At 43.7% G+C, this 24048-nt stretch overlaps 1 protein-coding gene across 3 annotated transcripts in view; it reads right to left on the reverse strand.

Moving 5' to 3' along the window:
* Positions 1–24048, reverse strand: part of LOC122794945 (calcium homeostasis modulator protein 5-like) — a 597094-nt gene that overhangs the window by 103119 nt on the left and 469927 nt on the right. Inside the window, exon 1 of one of the 3 annotated variants that reach the window (XM_044063548.1) lies at positions 23008–23679. The exons of the other annotated variants lie outside the window; for them this stretch is intronic. Coding sequence (XP_043919483.1) covers positions 23008–23547 — 540 coding nt within the window. The 5' untranslated portion in view covers positions 23548–23679. Of the gene's footprint in view, positions 1–23007; positions 23680–24048 lie in introns of those variants that run through there. 3 annotated transcript variants of the gene reach the window in all.

Consider the following 24048-nt stretch of genomic DNA (forward strand, 5'->3'; position numbering starts at 1 on the left):
CTCAAAAGGCTTTTAAGTCAGTCCTTGGAGGATGAAAGGGAGACCCCAAGGAGGAGTAGGGGTCTTTGATCAGGGGTCTAAGAAGGAAAACCCCCTTCATAAAAGCTCTACATAATCTAAGAAACAACAGATCCTGAAGATAACTCAAGAGAAGAAGTTGGATATGGCTGCCAATTGAAGCTTAATCTTAGTGAAGCTGGATCCCACCTTAAACAGGGAAGTAAGAAAAGAAAGGATGGTAGGGATGGGGGCTGAATAAGGGTCAATTTTCTCTTTGGCGGCCCAAATAGAAAATCTGTTCCACTTGCTTCTATACACTTTTTTGGTAGATGTCCTTAGAGAAGCTAAAACAATACTCTTGACTGGAGATGAAAGTCTGGACCCTTTAATAATCATCGGAATTGGAAAAAACATGCAGTTAGCTTGAGTGGCCAGATCCTGATGGTGTCCTAGTGATGGATGGGTTAGGAGGTTCTGACTGAGCTCCAATATCCATGGAATATACTTCAGATGAGACCAGAGGAAAAGGAATCAAATCTGATGAGGCCAATAAGGGGCAATGAGGATTATGGTGCTCTTCAACCATTGGGCTTTCTGAAGGAATTCTGGGATCAAAGGAAGGGGAGAACGAATTGTGGATTACAGCATCTCTCAGGGACTCCTAGGGGGTGAGGGGGGGGGGATCAGCACAAAGTATTTGCTGCACTTGTGAGGGGAGGCAAAAAGTTTGCAGCAAGGGTGGCCCTAACAGCCAAAAATCTGATTTGCTACTGTTTGGCTGAGGGACCACTTGTGAGGTATCAGGATGGACCTGCCGAGCCTGTCTGCCAGCACGATGGATTTCCCTGGTATGCAAGTTGCAATAAGAAAGCAATGTGAAGAGATCGCCCAAGGGGGTAAGAACAAGTTTCTCCTTGCTTGTGGATGTACCAGACTACTGACATTGTCTGTGTGATTGCAATAGTCCCCAGAGGGAGAATGTCCTGAAAGGCCTGCAATGAGAGGACTGCTCTCATGTCTAGGACACCGATATGCAGTCTGGTCTCTATGGGAGTCCACATGCCTTGGACCATCTTCCCCTTGAAATGCCCCCCACCCCAGGTGAGACAGGTCTGTGGTCACTGTGGCTGTGGGGGAAGGAAGGATAAATGGTCTGCCAGACAGGTCAGAATGAATCCATCATTCAGGTGGGTTCTGCAAATTATTGTCAGCTTGATAGGAGCAGAGAGAGACTGGTGAAGTATAGACCACTGAACAGCCAGAACACGCATATAGAACCCTGCCAAAGGTACAGGTTTCATAGCAGCCTTCATATATCCAAGAGCTCAAAGAACAAGTCTGGCAGGAGGAGAAAGATGAATTAGTAAAGTCTGGACCCGATTTCTCAAGGTGTCTATCAGATGTAGGGGCAATGAAGGTATTTGGACAAAATGTGTTCAGCTGAGCCCCGAGAAACTGAAAGGGTACTGGTTGTGATTTGTCCAGATTTATTGAGATGCCTAGGAGGTCCGACATCTAGTAAACGTAATCTCTGGTGTGAAATAGTTGACACTTAGTTGGGGCAATCTGGAGCCAGTAGTCAGATACAGGAATACCCGAAAACCATGTAGTCCAAGACGAACTGAGACCACTGCCATGCATTTTAAACATCCTGGGGGCTGTGGTGAGTCCAAAGGGCGGGGCTCTGAATTGGTAGTGCGTCTCCCAGCCAGAAGTGCAAGTGACTCCTGGAGTGCCCGATTACTTTGATGTGAGAGAAAGTTTACATACCATATCCAATCATCCTTCCTTAACAACAGACGGATAGACTGCACAGTAACTATACAAAACTTCATTTTCTTTACGCACAAGTTCAGTCTGCCTAGGTCCAAGATTGGCTTTAGATACCCAGCACAAAAACAAAGCGGGAGCAAGTTCTGAATCCCCTATGTTCGGTTGGGACCTCTTGGATGACTTCTAATACTGTAGACTCCCTCTGACTGGGAATACTGCAGACTCCCTCTGACTGGGAGTAACACTGAGGAGTGTCTTTCCCTTTTCCCTTATGCCAGCAAGAACATGACTGTAACAGCCTCTAGAAATTATGCTTTGCACCCAAACATTTTTTGTTAACTGGGGCCTGGCATTTGAGTGCAGAGAAAAATGACTCAGGACTGCCTCCAGGCCAGAGCAGTCGGGCAATGCTTCTGGAGCAGTGATAGGGGTCATCAGAAAAAGGTTTCCTGAAGCCCTGATTTTGCAGGCACCCTCTGCCCCCTGGGGCAGCATCTCCCATTGAAAACCGCTCCTCTGCCTCTGGAGGGGGAACTCTCTGCATTGGTCAGGAAAAGACCCTTGAGACTTTTCTTGGCCCTTCTCAGATTCCTGGAGTAGATCCATTGAGGGGTGTAAAACTTGATCCCTACAGTACACAAGGTCTTGCCCCCTTTCTCACTGCGGGTCAGGGTGTCTTTAAAATGATGGTCCAAATAAAGAGGAACCATCAAAGACAGCATTGAGAAAACATGCCTTAAAAAGGGCTCAATGTAGTCAAAAAGCCTCATTCAGGCATGACTGTGCACAGCAAAGCCGGGGCCAGCTGCCCATGAGGTACCCTCTGTTGAGTGAGAGATGAGCCTCATGGACAAACTGGCAAGGGAAGAAAGTGTGGACAGCTTCGGGGAAACATTACCATAGTCCTGTGTCGGCATGGTCTCCTCCAAACAGTCAGAGAGTTCCTTGACCAGGTCTCTCTGCAGATGAGAGAAATGTGCCAGGTAGTGGAGTGCTGTCAGCATGAAAGTGGATGAAGCATAAACATGCTTGCCAAACCTGTCACTCTAGACTCCCTGTTAGGCAGGTGGACAGCAAAGCTTTGTTCAGCTAGCTCCTTCTTAGTGGCTGCTGCCACCCCCACAACATCAACTGGAATACTTTTAGACCAAACACTCTTAAGATTTAGGTGAAAGGACTTGGTCAGGTTGCTTAGGCATGGGTTCTATATTGCTCCTTCCAGGCCTGGCGGGCCAGTCTATGAGGGTGTCCACTGCGGGGGGGGGGGGGGTGTCACCCAAGATGTAGACTGGTCCATCTCAAAAGCTTCCAGAAATACAGACTCCTCAGAAGTAGGATCCTGGGACAACCAACTACATCTCGTTTCAAAATTTCCAAAACATCTGCAAAAGAGACATCCTCTAGTGATGATTTTGGTGATCCTTCTCCCTCTTAGAAGTCTGTATCCTCAGTGAGGGACTCTACGGGGGAGTCTAAGTGCATCTTGTACATCCTTTTCTGAGGCACCTCCTCTGTAGGATGTTCAGGGGAGGTATTGGAAGAGGCGGGGAGCCACTTCGAGACAGGCTAACCCTGGACAAGAATTGGAGGCCCAGCTCCCAGATCAGATGAGGAGGGACAGGGCAGAACAGTAGCTAAAGAGATTAGGTCTCTGTCTGCAGGGAAAGCCTTTGCATGAACTGGAAAGCCGAGGGACCCAAAGAATACCTGCCCAACTCCATCAGGGCCAAAGCCCTCTAAGAAAAATTAAAAGGGCCTTTGATCCACAGCTCCCAGATAGTAATTGGACCCATGATGTCGAGAGCTGAAGCACCGATGGGAAGAGATGGAGCCAATAAAATTCAGAGCTAAACCCCTACCCTAGGATTGGACCTCAACATCTCTGATCTGAGATCCACTGTGAGCCGATGAGCTAGGAGCAGAGGTGGTCAAGACAACTGTTGGGAGTAGAGAAAGCAAAGGTGCTCAGATCAGACAGACACAAAGTCTCTCAGTTGGTGAAGGTCCTGGGGCTCTGATATCAAAGGCCATATCAGAGAAGGAGAATCTAGATGGGCTAGAATGCTCATGAATCCACGAGGGGGCAAAGCCGACAAGATCTCCAACTAGAGCTGAGCCCTGATCTTCCTTACCATCTTGTCCACATCACATTCAGAAAGGCTTCTGGAGGATCTAGACAAAGCTACTGATGAAGGATGGGAATGCCTTGGAGTCTGTAAAATTTTAGTGGGTACCATGGGAGACAATGATCGAATGGATGACCCCAGTGACCGACTCCTAGCTCTCAGACCGGAGGTCCTAGGATCCGAGTTTAAGAAAGAGGAAAGTGGAGACAGAGGCTTCTGATCCAACCCCCTCAGATCCAAGGGAAGACTATGATCCGGAGGGACCACAGTAGCTTTGGATTGTGAAAACATTGGATCCAAGAAGAGCTAAGGATATGACACAGTAGATAAAAGTCGTTGAGGTAGATACAGACAGATCCAAGCTGGCTTTTGGATTTGCTGGTGCAGAACCTGGTCTCGGAGCCACAGTAGTCATATCAGAGGTTTTTAAAGTTTTCACAGGAGGTTCAGACAAAGCCCTGGGATGTTTATGAGGGCGCTTCTTTGACTTTGTAGCAGAACCTGGTATAGTCTGTTTGGTGGTGGTGGGTTGAGCCCCTGAAGAAGAATGAGTGGATGGAGGCAAAACCCCTTTCAAGATTAATTTGTTGCGTCTATCAGCGATTGTTCTGGGGTTGAACTCCTCACAAATGGCACACCTGGATTGTAAGTGTGCTGCTCCTAATCAGAAAACACATCTGTCATGAGAATCAGAGTGTGGAATCTTATGTCCGCACTCTGAACTCCTTTTAAAATCGGTAGGCTTATCTATCTTCTTTTCTTTTAGAAATGCCTGGCTAAATATCATCAAAAGCGAACAGTCTAATAACACCATAAAAAAAAAAATGCAACAACAATAACTGCTATATTAATAGGTTAAATTATTTCTATAAAATTTATTTTAAGGGAGCAGAACCCAAGATTGCCCTAAAACCTGCAAAAAGCCTAGTGGGCAGGAGGAAGAGATAGAAAAACACTATTTAGATGAAAAAACACTACTTAGATGAAAATTGTACTTGTCTGAAGAAAAAGAACATTGAAATTTCTCACTAACTGCTCGAGCGCTGGAGAGCACGTCTGGCACAAACAGTGGTAAACGAGATCTGAGGAAGCTGTGCCTGGTACAGAGGATTGTGGGTAGAGGGAGGAGCTTGAGCCTGGAAGATGAAGTCTGTAGAAGGTGGTTAAGTCAAATCCAAGGATCAGATCCGTGAATCAGAATGTGGAGGACATCAGATTTTTAGATCGCATCTAGCTTGCAGGCTCAAAAAGGGATTGTGTCAAGGCTTGCACTACCAAATTTATGTCCCATGGTGGTACAGGATCTTTGAAAGGAGGTCTGAGTAGAAGAGTACCTTTTAGAAATGCCTTGCATAGTTTAGAGGATGCTAGAGAAAAACTCTGAAACCTCACATGGAAATCGGATATGGTTGTGACTTGGACTTGGTGAATGAATTAGCACCTTCATTAAATTAAATAGCTAAAAAATCCAGGACAGAATGTATGAGTTGAGAGGGGTTCTGCTCAATTCTGCTCTGCCCAATCAACAAATCTAATCCATTTAATTAATTTACTTTTGTAAAGTTTCCTCATAGAAGGCTTATGGGACGATAATAGAACAGAATGAACAGGCAAAGAGAGCATAGGTTGCCAGGCTATCAATGGAATTGGAAAAACCATGCGGTCAATCTTGAGTTTTGTAATGTCTGGATGAGTCATGGCTATTAGGTGAGACAGTAGGTCTGGAGTACAAGATCCAGAACCCAAAGAGGGTATATCAGATGAGGCCAAAGGAAGGGGAACCTTGTCGAGACCAGTAAGGTGCAAGTAAGATGACCTTGCTCTTCAACCTGAAGAAACTTGGGAATTAAGGGAGTTGGGGGACAGGCACACACAAGACCAGGGGCCAGTTGCGGAGTGGACCATCCCTCGGTGACTCCCCAGAGGGGGGGAGGGGTTAGGGCAAAGAAGCTGCTGCACTTGTCTGGGGAGATGCAAAAAGCAGCAACTCCCACTGACAAAAAAAATCATGTCTGTCACTTTGTTGCTGAGGGAGCACTCATGAGGTAGTAAGATGGACTTGCTCAGATTGTCTGTTGGACTTCCCCTGAATATGCCTTGCAATTAGAAAGTGGTTGGAAGCAATCGCCCATTGCCACAGTCTCAGGGCTTCCTGACACAGGGGGCAAGAGCTGGTTCCGCTTTGTTTGTTTATGTACCAAACTACTGAAATGTTGTCCATTTGGTTTGCAATTGCTCAGAGAGGGAGAGAGTTTTGGAATGATTGCAATACCAAAATCACTGCTCTCATTTCTAGAACACTGACATGCAAGCTGGCCTCCTCAGGGGACCAAGCATCTTGGACAGTCTTCCCCAGAAAATGTCCCCCCACCCAATCTGGGAAGTGTCCGTGGTCACTGTGGTGGTGGGCCGAGGAAGAATGAAGGGATGGCCTAGCAACAGATGCTGAGACTGCATCAACCAGGAAAGATATCTTTGGCATACCTGGGTTACCTTTACCTTCATTGACATAGGTTGGGAGAGGATTGACCATTTAGTTTGTAGTAGCCACTGTAGAACACTCATGTGATATATTACTCGGACACTGATCCAAGCCCTTGTACAATCAACTAGGCTGACATTTTGGAACTGCAAATTATTTTCTTGATTTGATTTCTTATCTGTCGTACCCTTGAAAGGAGAACGGACACCTACCATAGAGACTGTGTTGAATACTGCTTCTATGAATTCCAGAGACTGGGTTGGTTGTAACTGTGATTGCTTGTCAAAGACTTGTTCAAATCTGGGAATAACTACACCCTGGGCTTGTGCCAGCTGATGCCTGGTTGAAGTTGTAATAAGCCAGTCGTCCAAGCATGGAAACATGTGGCACAGTTTCAAGTGAGCTGCCACTACTGCCATGCACTTGGTGAACACCCTGGGGCTGTGACGAGAACAAAGGGCAGTGCTCTGAACCGGTAATGACCGGCTCCCAACTGGAAGCGTAAAAACCTTCTGGATCATCTGTTCATTATTATGTGATGTGATAGACCTAGACCGTCAGAATGCATACCATCGAGCACATCCAGCCATCCTTGCTCAGAAAGGTCAGAATGCATACCATCGAGCACATCCAGCCATCCTTGCTCAGAAAGGGCAGAATGGACTGAACTGCAACCATCTGGAACTTGGTGTGTCAAACTAATTTGTTCAACATACGGAGGTCTATCGGTCTCCAGTCCCCTGTTTTCTTTGGTAGAAAGAAAGAATCTTGAGTAAGTTCTGGATTCCATCTGGTCTGGTAGGACCTCTTGGATGACTTTTTCTAGCAGCTTTTGTATTTCTATTGCTGCTGCTTTCCTCTGACTGGGTAAAACATCAGGAAAGTTTGATACAGGAGGAGGTGGGAAGGAAAAGGGAATAATATAACATCTGGTATGATCCTCTGCACCCACATATCTTTTGCGATGCCCAGCCAGGCTCTCTGGTACAGGGATAAATTGAACCAGGATTGCCTCCAGAGAGGGATAACCAGGCCTCCTTTAAGGAGCACTGGTATGGTCCATCGGAGAAGGAATCTCTGGAATCCTGGTTCTGCTGGCCTCCTCTGTCACGTGGGCACGGTTGTCAATTTGAGTTCCCCCCTCTGCCCCTTAGGGAACTAAGGAATCTCTGGAATACTTGTTCTGCTGACCTCCTCTGTCGAGTGGGCACGGTTGTCAATTTGAGTTCCCCCCTCTGCCCCTTGGGTAACTATTTCCACATGGATCTTGGAAAGGACCCTGTGACTTTCTGAACCACATTTTTTGACCACATCATTGGATTCCCAGAAAAGGATCCTTGAGGAGTTATATGTACACCCACTGCAGAGAGGGTCTTTCCAGCTTTCTCACACCTGGACAGTGTGGCTTTACCTTCAAAGGGTGCACTGACTAACGAAGACTTGAAGGGCTCCACAAAAAAAAAAAAAATCACACAAGCGCATCTGGACATGCCTCCTGATGGAAATGCCTGAACCTGCCGCCCTTGAGGCACCTTCAGCTGCACACGAGATAAGCCTCATGGACGAATTAGAAATAGATTGCAAGGTAGCCAACTGTGAGGCCATAGACGTCAGAGTCTCAGCAGTAGTGGTCCCAGAAAGGGAATTTAATAGTTCCTTTACAAGATTACAAAGGGACTTGATAAAGTGTGCCAAGTAGTTCAGCAAACAGAGGGCAAATGTCACTGAAACATACACATGCTTCCCAAATCTGTCCAATGCCCTAGACTGCCTGTTATGGGGATGGACAGAGGAACTCTGCTCAGCAAGTTCCTTCTTGGTGGCTGCCGCCATGACCATAGCATCTATGGGCATACCTTGGCTCCAAAATTCCCTACATACAGGTGGAGCCAGAATCCAATCTTGTCTTTTGGGGATTGGCTCAACTGTGTCAAGCTCCTTCCACGCCCACCTAGAGATAAGTCAATGAGCTCAACAGCAGGCAAAGTAACCCAGGATGTAGATGGGCCAACTTCAAAGGCCTCCAGGAATACAGATTCCTCTGGAGAAGGGCTATCAGAGTACTGACCACCCTCTGCTTAAGGATCTCAAGAATGTCTCCAAATGAGATGTCTTCAGGTGGTGATCTCCGGGACCTTTCTGCTTCATCAAACTCAGTATCTTCAGTGACAGACTCCTGTGGAAGTCCAAGTTCCTCCTCTTGCACTTCCTCTTCCTAGGGACTTCCTCAGTGGGATGCTCTGGTGAAGTATCAGAAGAGATTATAATACCCTGCTGGGTAGCCTGGAGCCTTTGAGCTGGCTGTCCCTGTGGTGTAGAATGATGTGGCTCAAGGGGTAGAGACATCTGGGATCTAGAGGGAAGATCAGGGGTGGGGGGGGGCGTTCATCCATTTTGCCAAAGCAGAAAAAAGTCTCTTCATCACCTCAAAGGCATCTGAAGCCATCAGAGCTGGAGTGCTCAGAAACTTCCTTGAAGCCGAAGGTACAAATATCTTTGGATCAGATGCAGATGGTCCCTGGATACTCAGATCCAGGGGCTCTGAAACGGATAGACAGACTGGAGGAGGTTGAGACAAGTGGAGTAGTGCAAAACTATTGCTTCCTAACCCAAAGGGGTAGGAGCCAAGAAATCCCATCTGTGCTGAGAGAAATCTCCTCATCATTCTGTCCACATCAGCTTTGGTCAGACTTTTGAAAGAATGAAAAGCTTAGGATGGGGACTTGAGGAATGCCAGCATTCCATAAAAAAGGAGTTACTCTGGAAGGTACAGGATCTATACTGGGCGAGTACCGAGTTCTTGGCAAAGGCTTCAGATATGAACAGCTTGGATACTCCCCACGGATTAAAATTTTTACAGATCTGACAGGCTATCTGAAAGTGATTCAGGTCCAGATAATAAACGCAGAATGAATGAGTGTTGAACAAGGGTAACGTCTGCCTGCACTTTTGGCACTTCTTAAAGGCAGAAGGGTCTTTTTCTGACATCTTAAACTATATTATACAAAAAAGATAAGAAATTTTTTTTTTTTTTTTTTATTAAATAGGAGAACAAAAAAGAGACAAAAATGCCAAATGTGGTTCGAAGAAATATACTAATTACTTTAAAGGAAGGAAATATGAACACCAACAATGGTAAAGAGGACTACACCAAGTGTAAGAGAGGGAGGATTTATAGTAAAGAACATGACAAATTTTTCTTCAATTTTCTGTTTTTCTATAAAAAGAAGTTATGTCTTACAATAACTTTCCATCTGTGTTGTCGATCTTCCATCTATTCTTGACTGTTGGGTTACAGTTCTGACTCTTGGAACCGATCCACCCATTGTGTAGCTCACGTCAGCCAAAGAAATCTCTTGCGCTGCAAGTCTACCCAGAATTCCTCTCTCCAGATTAATAAAAGTCATAAGCCTTGTCCAAGGTACCCATAACAATAAGAACCCAGGACAGGGTATCGCTCCGCCAGAAACCTGGAGGAGGGTGCAGGTGGGAGGGATGTAACAATAAATGAAAATCGACAATGCAGATGGAATGTTATGGTAAGACATAACTTTTATCTGACGTTGTCAATCTTCCTCTATTCTTGACTGATGGGATAGAGTCTCCTGCTACCTTGTATCCAAGGAGGCCTTATGAAAAGGATATTCCTGAGCATTATAGAACCAAAAGATGCTCTCCCCCTGGAGACCATATCCAATTTGTAATGTGTAATAAAGATATGAGGCTTAACTCAAGTTGCAGCCTCTCAAATTTCTGACAGGGAAGCTTTGGAGTGAACGATGACAAAGTCACCACTGATCTAGTAGAATGTGCCTTGACTGGTTTTGGGAGCTTCATATTCAGGATCTTGTAGAGGAAAGATAATACATTCTCTCAACCCATCTACCACTGACACTGATCTGCCTATAATTGCACTGGCGAAGGACACTAACAATTGATCAAATCGTCTATAAACTGTTTAGTTCTATCTAGGTAGAACCGCAACTGCCTGTATACAGAAGGTGAAGGCAGTACTCTCCTTTGGGAAAAATACAGGTCAGTCTATAGACGGATTGATATTAACACTGGAGATCACCTTAGTAAGAAAGACTGGCTTTGTCCTGAGTGACACTCTGTCTTTATGGAAAAGGAAGTAAGGAGCTTTAGAACATAGGGCTTGTAATTCAGAGACTCATCTCGTAGAAGTGACAGCTATGAGAAGCAACGTCTTCCAGGAAAGGAACTTTAAAATCACAGGTAACTGCTGGTTCAAATGGTGTTGCTGTAAATGATTGCAGTACTAAGAGTCAGATCCCAAGGTGGGCGAGGATCTTTAAAGGGAGGCTTTAAGCATATTGTACCCTTTAGGAAAACCTTGCAAAGTCTGTGGGAAATTAAAGGTTGGTCTCCAAATCAGATATGAACATTTTGAAATTGCTGCTCAGATAACTGACTGTAGAAGCAGGGGCTCCTTATTAAAGATGGCAGCAATTCCAAAATTTTCTCTACTGGTGCTGAAAAAGGGTCTAGTCCATTGTCAGAGGCCCAAATAGAAAATCGCTTCCATTTGCTTAGGCAGAGAGTTCTGGTGGATTGCTTATGAGATTCCAACAAATATGCCACATGGGAGAAAGTATAGCATTATGCCCAAGGAGTGGAAAAACTATGCCCACAGCAGACAAAGTCTTTCCATCCTTCTCACACCTGGACAGAGTTTCCTTATGTTTGGGACCAAACAAACAAAGAGGAACCATCAAAGGCAGCACTGACAAAAGGAAGACTTGAATGGTTCCGACTGACTCCAGGGTAGCTAGTTGGGAGGCTACCTTTTCCTTGACTCCCTCAGCCACAGCTCTAGTGATATGTGCCAAGATGTTAAAGGACCTGATGGAGAAGATCGATGATGCACAGACCCATTTCCTAAATCTGCCCATCACCCCGGACTCTTGGGTCGGGAGGGGGGTGGACAGTAGAACTTTCTTCAGCTAGTTCATTTCTAGTGGCTGCCGCAACCACCATGGCATCTACTACCAAGCCTTTAGCCCAGTGGGGTTGGTCCTCTGGAGCACTAAAGTATCTTATCAGGTCTCCACGGGACTGGTTCCACAGAATCAGGAGCATTCCAAGCCCGCTGAACAATTAAGTTTAATTAAAGCGTTAGTGGGCGGGGTCACCCAGAAGGTAGACTGGTACGCAAAGACCTGTAAGTACACAGATTCCACCAAAGATGGGTCTTTGAACTTCCAATCACCCCTCTGCTTCAGGATCTCCAGAATGTCTCAAAAGGAGATGTCTTCCAGGGGTGATCATGGGGAAACCTTCCCTTCATTGAAATCTGTGTCCTCTGTGACGGATTCTTCCAGAGAATCGAGATGCTTCCTCTTACATGATCTCTTTCAATGGGGCTCTTCAGTGGGGAAACCTTCCCTTCATTGAAATCTGTGTCCTCCGTGACGGATTCTTCCAGAGAATAGAGATGCTTCCTCTTACATCTCTTTCAATGGGGCTCTTCAGTGGGAACATCTGAAGAGATCTCAGAAGAGGGAGTACCTTTAGAAGGCACATCTTGTGACTGTGATGCGTGCTGTCTGAAGGTAAAGGTTGGTGGCTGAACTGAAGAACCTGGGGCCTCAGTGAAGACTCCAATAACCCAGTAGCTACATGAGAAGAAGTAGTGGCCAAAGTCCTTTCCATAGCCTGAAAGGCAGGACCCCCTGAGGAGGGATGGAAGCCTGGAACAGAGACCAACAAACTTGGAACCGGGGTCACACCCTGCCCAGAGAGTCCCACCTGACAGACCAGAACTGAGGAAGGGTCCATTACTGCCATATCCATGAAGGATACGGATGGCTCCATAGAAATGCCTGGAACCAACACAAACCCTCCATGCTCGATAGCAAAGACTCAGTCCTGGGGACCAGACGGTACCGAGAGGGCCAGAGCCAGACTCGGCATAGAGGGCAAAACAGCAGTAGGTGCCAAAGTCATAGGAACCTAGGGGGTGGAGCCAAAGACCTTAAAACTTTAGCAGAGGTTAGAGAAGGGGAGTAATTGGGTGTGGATGGAGGGAAAAAACTCTGGAAGGAAGAGGAAAGACCCTGGGCTGCCAAGATCTGGTCCACCAACCTAACATCCAGTTCTGAAAGGCTTCTGGTGGAGCGCATCAAAAAGGCTGAAGGAAAGTCAGGTCTCTCTAGAAACTGACTAGGCAACTGTTCATAGAAAGGATCTAATGATGACAAATAAGTAGACCTGGGTTCTGAAATTATGGTTTGCTTCAGTACTGTCTGTTGTGCCATGGGTGAAACAGTCGGCACCGAATCAGAGCCATAGAGATGGTCAGAGCCATAGAACTAGGGCTCTGAACCATAGACGCAGCCGGTGTAGAAGGTATTAAAGAACTCTTTGGTGCCAGAGACATTGACCATTCTGATGGTTTTTTGAGCCTTGGATTTCAGTTCTGAAGAGGAACCTTCAGTGGCATATTTGTGCTTTTTAACGGTCAGTACCAAAGGGGATGGCAGCACCAAGCGAGAAGACTTCCAGCCAGAGGCCGGCGGAGACTGGTCAGCCTTGGACAAAGCTTCCTCAAAAGGGGCCTTAAGGAGCCCTTTGAGGATCAATTTATTCTCTCTCTCTGCCAGGGTTCTACTACTAAAGCCTTGGCAAATACACACTCAAGTGAGGCACACCCAAGCAATATACACATTTCTCATGACTATCTGAGTTTGGCATTTTCCTGCCACACTCAGTACATTGTTTGAAGCCTGTAGTTGAAAATGTTGGCTTTTTTTTTCTGCTGTATCTATTAATTCTCACAGACACACACACTCACACACTCACACACTCACACACTCACACACTCACACACTCACACACTCACACACTCACACACTCACACTACGGAAAATAAAGAAGAAAGTCTGCCAACAATGGTAGAGAAGTTACCACAATGGTAAATATGGAAAGAACTACCAGCAATGGTAGGGGGAAAGAAAATTTCCAACGTTAAGAAGGAAAAACGCACTCTCAAGGGTAGACCATACACTAACAAGAGAAAATATGAAGCAACAGTTAGAAAAGTAACTATAAATAAGTTAGAAATAGCTATGAGGAAATTATGAGAAATTTAGAAAATACTTATCTACGAAAAATGTCTGGCTGACATCTGATTCAAAAGAGCAGCAAACAAGATTGGAGGTAATCTAGAGGGAGGGAAGTTATGGGTAGACTTGCAGCTCAAGAGATTTTTCTTTGGCTGACGCAAGCTATACAACGGCCAAATTAGTTCCAAAAGTCAGAACTGCAACCCATCAGTCAAGAATATATGAAGACTGACACCATCAGATTAATCATTATATCCAACTGCTAGAGGGCTCAAAGTGACCATGGTGCATTATGGGTAAGGAAGGAGCTCAAGAGCATTTTGGTGGCCACGAGCTTAATTAATTAATGGCCAAGTTGGATCCAAGGGTTGGATCCAAACCCAACAGTTGAGGACAGACTGAAAATTGACATCAGATCAAGTATTTGCCCAAGACAGAAGTCAAAGTACAGTTGTGCAAGTTAAACTTACCATAACAACACATGTTTGAATGATCACTGCTGCAGTAGCCTTATATGGATTAGATCCTACCAAGGATATAACAGCCAGACAGCTTTCAGAGCTTCAGGGCACCTTCCACACACCCATATTGTCAGTCCTTTAGAACTTTCCTGGCAGCATAGAGAGGGAGGCTGATGCATGAGAAGAGAATGCTAGATAAATGTCCATGTCCTGGCATAAAAAACACACACAAAACATGGGGTGGGTGTGGGGGTGGAGGCAGGGAGTGGCTACTGCAGCAGTGATCATTCGAACATCTACTGTTAAATGACTTATGTACTTATAAGGATAGAGCTGTGTTGTCTCATTTTCTTTTGGTTCAGCCTTTGGGTTGTCAAATCCCAAAGGATACAACCTTGACATCCTCCTCAAAAGCTGTGGATCAGAGGCTTTAATTCCACCCATAATTTCCTCTCTTCACCGAAGTGCCTCATTTACACCTAAAAATGCTGTTTCCATCCTATGACTGAAAAACAACTCTGGGTGTCTCAGTTGGGGTACATGTTAATACCACGGTAAGGTACAAAACAGAAATTTAACAGACTGGTCTTAATGAGACAAAACTGATCTATTGTTATAGTAAATATAGGACTCCTATCCGAAGTTACCTATTTTTGTCCAATTCAACCTCTGGGACAGATTCTCCAAGCTGTAGTACACATGGGTGGCATCAAGGAAGAACATTCCTGAAAAACCTGGAACATGGTCAGGACTGCGCATCCAATTTGTAATGAAATACAAAGGTGTGGACTGTGGGCGTTTATGCTGCAGAAATATGGTCATCAATGGAAACATCATGAATGCCACAGAAGTAACTATTGCTCTTGTGGAATGGGCTTTTGGTTTTGTAAATAGGAGTAAGCCTCAGTTATTATAAACAAGGGAAATGTATTCCGACACCAGTTTGGAAAGTGAGACATTCAAAATACCTTTACCCAATTTTGCTTTAGAAAAAGATATGAATAGTTAATCTGACTTCCTCGCCTCAATGTAAAACAGAATCTGAGCTATGTGAACATATAGCATGTGTAGCATATATTCTTCTTTGAGAACCTGGGAAAAAACTGGCAAATCAACTGATTGATTCAAATTTAGTTTGGATGACACCTTTGGTAGAAAAGAATTAGTTCTCAAGGCCACTCAAATTTTATGAAAAAACAGATATTAAGAGAGGCTACCGAAGCGTCATTATGCCCTATGTAAAAATCTGATAAGGTGGCCATCTGCACCTTAGTGGAGAAACCGGACCTTTTCTGAGCTAGGATATAAAGTCTAAAATCAATGGGAGAGGAGCACAAAAGGGATACGATCCTCTTGGGGAAGCCCAAAAACAAAAATGTTCTCCATTTGCTTTGATATATATATATTTTTGGAAGACTATTTTGGGAAAACGGAAATAATGTGGGTCACGAAAGAAGATAGCCTGTCATCTCTGGCTATCGTTAGAATTTGAGGAACAATGCAGTCAGCTTTAGCATGGGTGACTCACCCAAGAACAGTGTATCAAATGAGAACACAGGAAGGGAACCAAATGATTTGCACCTTCTGGCTTCCTGAATGAATTTTGTCAAAAGTGGTATTGGCGGGAAGTGTAGAAGAGACCTGGGAGCCAATGTGAACTACAGCATCCCTTGGTGACAGTCTCTGTGGAGGGATTAAGGCAAAGTAACAGATGCACTTGTTCAGGTATGAGGCAAAGAGGTTGCAGCAAGGTTGGCCCCAGCAGCAAGTCTGTATTACTCCTGTCTGGTTAAGAGGCCACCCGCGAAGCAGCAGAAATGACTTGCTCAACTTGTCAGCTAGCATATTTGACATCACCAGGATATGTGTCGCAATCAGAAAACAATGGGAAGACATTGCTCATAGCTGCATCTTCATGGCCTCCCAGCAAATTGGGTGTGATCATGTTTCCCCTTGTTTGTTGATGTACCAGACTACTGCCATGTTGTCTGAATGGAGTTCACACCCTTGGGGTGGAAGTCAAGAAATGCCCACAACATTGGAAGGACCGCTCATATCTCTAAGATACTGATGTGAAGGTTGGCCTTTAAGGGTGATTAAGCACCTTGAACAGTTTCCCCCTAGAAATGTTCCACCCCAGAAGGGAAATGCCCATGTTTACTGTAGCCTGGGGGGCTGTTGGACAAAAGGCTCTTCCTCCTTTTACTGACAGAAAGGTTATCCACCATTTAATATGATCTCTACAAACTTGTGCGAGATTAATCTTGGTATGGAGGCGGTGAAGACTTTGCTACCATTGAAATGAAAGACTCTACTGTAGTACACGCACGTGGTACCTTACTAGGGGAGCAAGTGTTATGATAGAGGCCATCAAACTTAACAGATGAAGAATCAACTCTGCTTGAGGAAGGGGCTACTGAATGACCTGTGAGGCCACTAGACATGGGAATAGTACTTTGGTGTCTGAGAGGATGTCTGCTGCTCTGGCTGTGTAATTGTCTGCATTGGAAAGCAGATGCATGACCACATTACTTGTAGACTGCAGGGTAAACAATTGGGAGTCCACTGTCTTTTGAACCTCTGCTGTTAAGTTACCTGTAAGGGTCTTGGTAAGCTCCTTGGTCAGGTCCCTCAGAAAACATGGCATATGTGCAAGGTTGTTCAGTACTTTAAATGGCACAGTTGCTGAAGCTTATGTCCACTTCCCCAACATATCCCAACTCCCTTGACTCCCTGTATGATGGAGGAACTCTCCTCGGATAGCTCATTTTTCCTCGCTGCCACTAGTACCATGGCATCTACTGTTGGGCCTTTGCTCCATTGCTTCCTGTCCTTCGGAGCTACTAAAATCCTATCTGGTTGGGATAGGTTCCACTATGTCAGGGTCCTTCCTTGTCCATTGCACTACAAAGTCTATAAGGGCATCAGTGGGTGGTACCACCCAGCATGCAGATTGGCCAGTAACAAAGGCCTCCAGGAACACAGATTCATCTGGTGAAGGAATTTCAGTGAACCAACCTCCTCACTGCTTCATCAGTTCTAGGATGATATCAAAGGTGACATCTCTAGAGGGGATCATGGGGAACCTTCACCTTACTTTCATCCAGATTTATGTATTTTGTAAGACTATGGAGAAGAGTCCAAGTGTTCCTGTTTGCAAATCTGTTTTGGAGGACCCTGTCTCAAGGGGATCTCAGAAAACGGATCCAAATCAGACTGGGAACTCAACTAGCAAGTATCCTTTATGCCTAAACATAAGGGCTATCCCCAACAGTCTGAATAAGCTGAGTGAGTCACAGGATGCAGTTGGGATGAATCCAAGCTCAAAGGTAGCACCTGGTGTCTTGGTCTGGCCAAGACCTGTTCAAAATCCTTGAAAGCAGATGGTTTGACTGGAGCTGAAAGAATGTCCCTACCATCTGAGAATGCAAGAACTATCCCAGTCCCAATCAGATTCAGCTCTGAGGCTGACCTTGGACCAGAACTATCGAAAGCTGAAGCCCCACGAGACAGAAATGGCTCCGACAACTTACGAGTCCACCACTGGCACCTTGACACAGATGCTTAACCTCAGAGACTCATCTAAATCTAAAAGAATCTGAGTCATGAGAGTAAGGGATGTTGATAAAGCCGAAGTCTCTGAACTGTCGGCTCTGATGGAGGTGCATGGGGGTGGGGGGTTTGGGCCCATGGGGTCTGGATCTGAATGGTGGACTGGTACCGGAGAAAAAAGTGAAAGGGTAATTGGACCTGTACAAGTAGTCCCCCAGGGGGGACGGTGCTGGTAGAAGCCCCAGTTGTATTTGTGCCCTCAGGAATCTCTGCATCGTTGGAAAAATGTAAAAGTTTGAGAAGACAAAGATCCTGTATGACAGGGAAGTAAACCTTTTAGGATTTTCTTTACAACATTGAATGGTCCGAATCCCAAAGGAAGCACAAATATCACAATTTGCCTTTAGGTGGGAGAGCCCAAACAATAAATGTATAAAGAGTGCAGGTCTTAAGGTGGAATTTTATGGGGTTGGCTAATAGAGTAAAAGCTAATAAACACAACAACAAAATTAATGTGCAAACTTTCTCTAAGAAATATTGTAAAGCTACTTATCGAAATATTTCTCTAGCTATTTATAAACTACTTCTAAAGAAAGGAAGAATTTGAAATATGTGAAAGGATTCTAATACTAAGAACTAAACAATGCCATCAGCTATCTTATAACTGCTTAAGCAATATCAAAAACAAACACAACTATACTTTTAAGACTAAAGGGAGGAGAAAACGCTAACAAAAATGCAGAAAAAGACTTTCACCTATCATGAAAGTACACAGCCCTCGGAACACATGTCTGAAAGTTCAGGTGGCAAATTAAATCGGAGGTACTTTAGTGGACAGGAGGGAACTGTACATACGGAAGGAGTCAGTGCCTTGGTTCCTTAGCTTTAGAAGGCATTGAGATCAGATCACCAAAAGATTGAACTGGAAGAAAATAGACAACAATGGATGTTAAGTTCAACTTGCACAACTGCACTATATTCCTCATAGTTATCCCTACAGCAGTAACCTATTATTTTAGCCAACTACATTTGGTAGGTGGAAGGAGAAGAGTCCAGGAGCCCTGGAGAATGGTCCTATCAAAGCTTGATCTGGATTTACAGATGGAATCAAGCTTACAGTGTTTGTACAGATGACCAGGTACAACTTAGAGAACACTTCTAGAATCCAAACCTTTCCAAAATGTCAGGGCTCTTGTAGAGTGGGCCTTGATCATGCCTGGAAGAGGTCTGTTATGGTGAGTATAAAAAGGTAAAAGCATTAGACAATCATTTGAAATACTCTGTTTTGACACAATTTGTCCCTTTTTCTTACCTTCGGCAGAAATGAACAACTGATCTGAAGATATGAAAGATTAAGTTTTTTCACAACAGTACCCGTGTTGCCTGTGGGCATACAAAGTATGGAGTATCCTTTCTCCCTCATTTTTAGATTCATGAAAGAAAACAGAGGGATGGATAGTTTGGCTTAAAGTAAACTTGGATACAACTTTAGCACAAAAGGAGGATAAGTTCTCAAAGAAACCCTGTTCCCATGGAAAATGAGATAAGGCTGACTCACCATAAGAGCCTGCAACTCAAAATACCCTTTTTGCAGAATTCAAAGCTTCTTCTTCTTTTGGCTTTTCCTGGTTAGGGGTCGCCACAGTGGATCACCTGTCCGTTCATGATTGGCAGTGGAGTTTTACAGTGTCGAGTTGCCAGCCCGGCGCCCGACCTTCCACGGAAGGCACGCATGCACACACCTAGGGCCAGTGTGGAGTGTCCAATCCACCTACAGCATGTCTTTGGGATGTGGGAGGAAACTGGAGCACCCGGTGGAAACCCACGCGACCACAGGGAGGACATACAGACTTAGCACAGAAGGCACCCCAGCCGAGGATCGAACCAGAGAACCTCTTGCTGTGAGGCGACAATGCTAACCACTGCACCACCATGGCCGCCCACTTCTTGCAGAATTCAAAGCAATCAATAAAAATGTTTTCCATGTAAAGAACCTCAAGTCAGCCAGATTAGCTGGTTCAAAATGGAGCATGTGTTAGCTTTTCTAACACAAAATTAAGATCCCAAGGAGGGCCAGCAATTTACTTGGAGGCCTCTTATGCAAAACCCCTTTCTAGAACATTTGACATGAGACTGCCTTGAAAGAGGAGGATGCAAGGGCAGACATGCTGAGGTGGCCAATAAGTGAACGTTGACAGAAGAATACGAAAGGTCATAAGAACTCACACAAATATTGTAAAACCAGAGAACAATTAGCCCTTGGAGGGTGCTCGTTATGTTGTTGGTACCAACTAGAAAGCCTTTTCTATTTGCTAATATATGATTTTCTTGTAGAAGGCTTTCTTGCTGCCAATAACACCTGCTGCATGTCCTCCATAAATAGTTAGCAGCTTCCAGGGTACCTTCCACACATACAAACCATTTAGAGTATCCTCCACTCATGCAAACCTTTAGTCAGTTCGATCAGAGTTAACTAAAACACAGGCTTGGTGCCAAGCCCTTCAGAGGGTTCCTGCTGCAGAAGAGAGTGCTTTTCTGCAGGCTTTTGAGGATTGATAATCAGCGTGTGCTGTTCCATTGCTAGACAGACAAGTTCCCTTTGGGAAAGAAACTTCCACATATATTTATGCAGTAATCCAGACAGCAGTCTGATGCTAGATTAATTAAAGGAAAACTCTTTAGAACTAAAAAAAAATCTATTTTTGCACTCCGTCTTTGTTTTCTGAACTGTTTTTTTAACACCTCAAAATCACTCGGACTACTTCTTATAAAATGTTTGTTATCCATTTCAAGTCTGGTTTATAAAAGTCATGCTAGACATAAGGAAGTAGTGGTGTATTCCCATGGCACTGACAGTCACCATCATCTTATTTATGTCCTGTAAATAATACTTCTTTTACTGAATGGCCCTCATTTATGTGCGTCTCAGGGCTTGTTTTAAAGTAAAGTATACTAAGGAGGAGTTTTACAGCTGCAACCAAAAAAGCTTAGTTGCAGGCCTTTGTTCAAAGTATCTTTTTATAGTCCAAGATGAACTGACCATTCCCTCCCCCCACACTTTTCCCTCAGGTGTCAAAGGTGTAGTGGGAGGGTGGCCTAATGGTTAAGGTGCTTGCCTTACAAACACAAGGTGCACAGTTGGTCTCAGAAGGGATAATTGGCTAGGCTTACAATGGCTCGCAAGGGTAGTTAGCCCAATACTAACCTATGAACCTAAAACTGTAACTGCTCTGAGGGATGCTTGCAGTTTCATGTATAAGGGACAGCTGCTACTGGGATTTGGAAGTAATTCATTCCCCAGTGCCAGCAGTGGAATGAGAGATTAAGATTTCCCTTCCTTTTCCTATAGTTTTAATGACAGGGCACATTGAACATGTAAACTAAAGTAAATTCAGCTGTATATCATGGTTGCCATTAAATTGTTACATTTCCTTTTGTTGACTAGAAAATGCTCATGAACTCCATGTGTGTAAGGACCAACTCCAACTCAAACTCAATGAAAAATGTCTCTTTCCAAAGATCTCTGCACCAAATAAGTATCCTCCTTTGGAAAGATGTCAAAAGAAAGCATAAAAGGCCTTATTATAAATCAGTACACCTAGTTAATAAGTCTCACTTCCTGTGGAGAAGACCTGAATAAGCAGTTATGTCCTATTGTGGTGAGAATGAAAAACAGTTTCACACCTCTGTCTTTTTTTTCAGCAGCTGCTGAGCTCCTGACATCAGCAGGACTAAATTACCCATAAAAGATTGTTAACAGTACCTGAAAGGGTAAACTACAAATTTCTTTGTGCCAGTGGTATGTCATGCAGGGGAGACAAATTTCTCTGCAAATTATGTGAGAAGTTTAAAAAAATGATTGGCCTTTCTCATCCTTTGGATTCCAAGGCAAGAAAAGTTTTATAAAGTGCATTACAAACAGGTTTCTGTTACCTACTAATATACACCATAATGTAGGGAGAAAAGAGTCGAGTTAAACTGTAGGAGAAGGTGAAGCTTTAAATGTGTTGCTGAAAAAATGATTATATTACGTGAGCTGTAATCAACATTGTAAAATGAAGATGGAATAAGCTTACATATTGCTGTCAAGAAAAAAAGTATAGAATACTCACGGAGAAATGGAAGAGGATTGTGCAATAGCAGTAAACATGTTTAGGCTGAATATTTAGTACCAAAAAAAAACTAACCTGTACAAGATCTCTTAGCAGTTCTGTCATAACCCAAACTGTCTATACTCATATGCTTAAAAGTTATTTGGGAGGAAGTTGTATTAAATCCAGACAGTATTAACCAGAACACAACATCAAAGTAAGGGATAAATTCCACTGGTAGCAAAAACACAATTCACAAATTGGGGGAGGGGTGTTTCCTTGTGAAAAAGAGAGTCAAAGTGCTGCATTCAGTGATTCCACAGCAAAGCAGGAATGAAATGATCCAGCAATCAGAAATAAGTGGATGCTCTTCACCTGAAAAAAAAAAAGATAGGGCACTATAGTGTGTTTTCTCTGCTTTATTACGGCTAAACTTTATGGAATGGGTAACTAAAGACCTTGCTACAGTGTACAGTATTAGCAGGGTTTCAAAATGTGTAGTCAATACCGTATATACTTACAGGGCAACAGCCACTATAGGAGGCAAGTAAAACAAAGAAGAAAAGGACAGAGCTTGAGATAATTGGATTTAGATGGTTAGGTAAAGAAGTGACAGGATGATAATTACAAAAATTAATAAAACCTGGTTCTTCAGCAAAAGCAACAAAGTCCTCCAATATTATACTTAATATTAATGTCCTCTGTATTTTCTAATACTTTATGCCCTTTGACCAATTTACTAACGTTACAGGAATCAATAAGACCATCCATTTCATAGTTTGTGTGTATGCACCTTTAATTAATAGTCTTCAAAGAATAGCTTTGACATCAATACTGTTATAAACTGTTCATTGACGCTACCTATTTTTCTTTTCACGTGACAGTTCTAGCCAGCCACTGTAAACCTGTGGAACCTGAAAGTCTTCTAAAAAAAAAAAAATATATAAAACACATTCATTTGCTCAAGATATTATTCAAAACAAGTTGTTTCATCTGTCTGTCTTCTGAATCAGAGACTTTGACATACTGCTCATATTTGTCCAGTTAAATCACTACTAATATTGCAAATACTTATTATTTAGTCTGAACAGTGTGGGGAAAACACTTGCAAAAGGAAGAAAAAAATAGCTGTCCTAAAAAAGAAAAGCAGTGCATTGTTTACTTAAAATACTAGTCTTTAATGGATAGTGTAACACAAAATTACTCTTCAAAATCTGAATCTGATTTATGTTAGCACATTTAATAAGATGGGAAAAATGTCTGTTTACAAATACAACGATGACTGCTACAGAAAAAAAGTATAGTGCTGAGATTACCAGATGCACACAGACACACCCTATGTACATTTTAACTTGGCAATGAAGTAATGGTGTTACCACAGACAGTGAAACAAAACCAGAGTGATAAAACTTCTTAAGACAATGAATACAGCCTTACCTGAGATTGTGCTCGTAGTATGAGAAGCACATCCTCACTATCAGAGGCATTCATCATTGTTTTCCCACAGGGAACTCTGTAAACATCTGCTTTACATGACAGCGGCTTATTCTGACAGAGGTATGCTCTATAGGCATCATTCTCAAATCCACTCAGAGCACACTCATAAAACGTCCCATTGAGTAGGGCCACACAGAACCACATCACAGGAGCTATCAAAGCACTTGCTGTGATTTTCACCAAAACATAAATACAATGGAAGCAGTGACATTGAGGGCACAGCTTTCTGGGATTGAGACAACAGCCTGTAAACAGTTTCCAAGTCCTGCTATCAAGGAAGAAGCTCAGAATCAGCAAAACCACAGCTGGAACACAGAGAAAGACAAGCCCATAGTCCAGATTTTGGCTACTGCATGGACATCTGAAGGCAAAAATAGAAAACAGTCGTTCCCCACCAACAGTCAGCAGTGCCATAGCACTGTAGCCAATTGCTGTCTTCTGATCATTTAAAAATTTCAAAATTGTTTTAAGTGAATCCATGTTTTTCAAATCAAAAGTAGTTTCACAAAAAAAAAACAAACAGGCAAAGCAAAACAACAAACAAAAAACTCCCCTATTCTTCTGCCAGAAAGACAAGGAAGACTTCACACTGCAGTTAAGACAGTTTAGCAAGCTGAGTATTTTAATGGGAACGGGGGTGGGGTAGGGTGGAGTTACAAGTAGGGAGTCACATTGAAGAGGCGCAGCAAAAATTCAGCAGTGTCTACACTAGTCGTCAATCTTATGTTGAACACAGAACCTGAACAAGCAAACCAGATATTTGTCTAAAACATTTCACTGTGTATTACTTTTTAATAGTTGTGGTACTTCCAGCTTCATTACTTGTGGACAAAAAAGGAGACAGAATGAGATAAAGCAAGTGGCTGTGCTAACTGTATACAAGAAAATCATTAGGCACTCTGTGATTTGTTTTTCAGACAATACCAACAGTTATATACACAATATTTTAAACCATGGGCAAGCATGTGCACAGGAGTGTAG

This window comes from Protopterus annectens, chromosome 1.part0 (genome assembly GCF_019279795.1).
Source record: "Protopterus annectens isolate FY-2018-M chromosome 1.part0, PAN1.0, whole genome shotgun sequence".
NCBI lineage: Eukaryota > Metazoa > Chordata > Ceratodontiformes > Protopteridae > Protopterus > Protopterus annectens.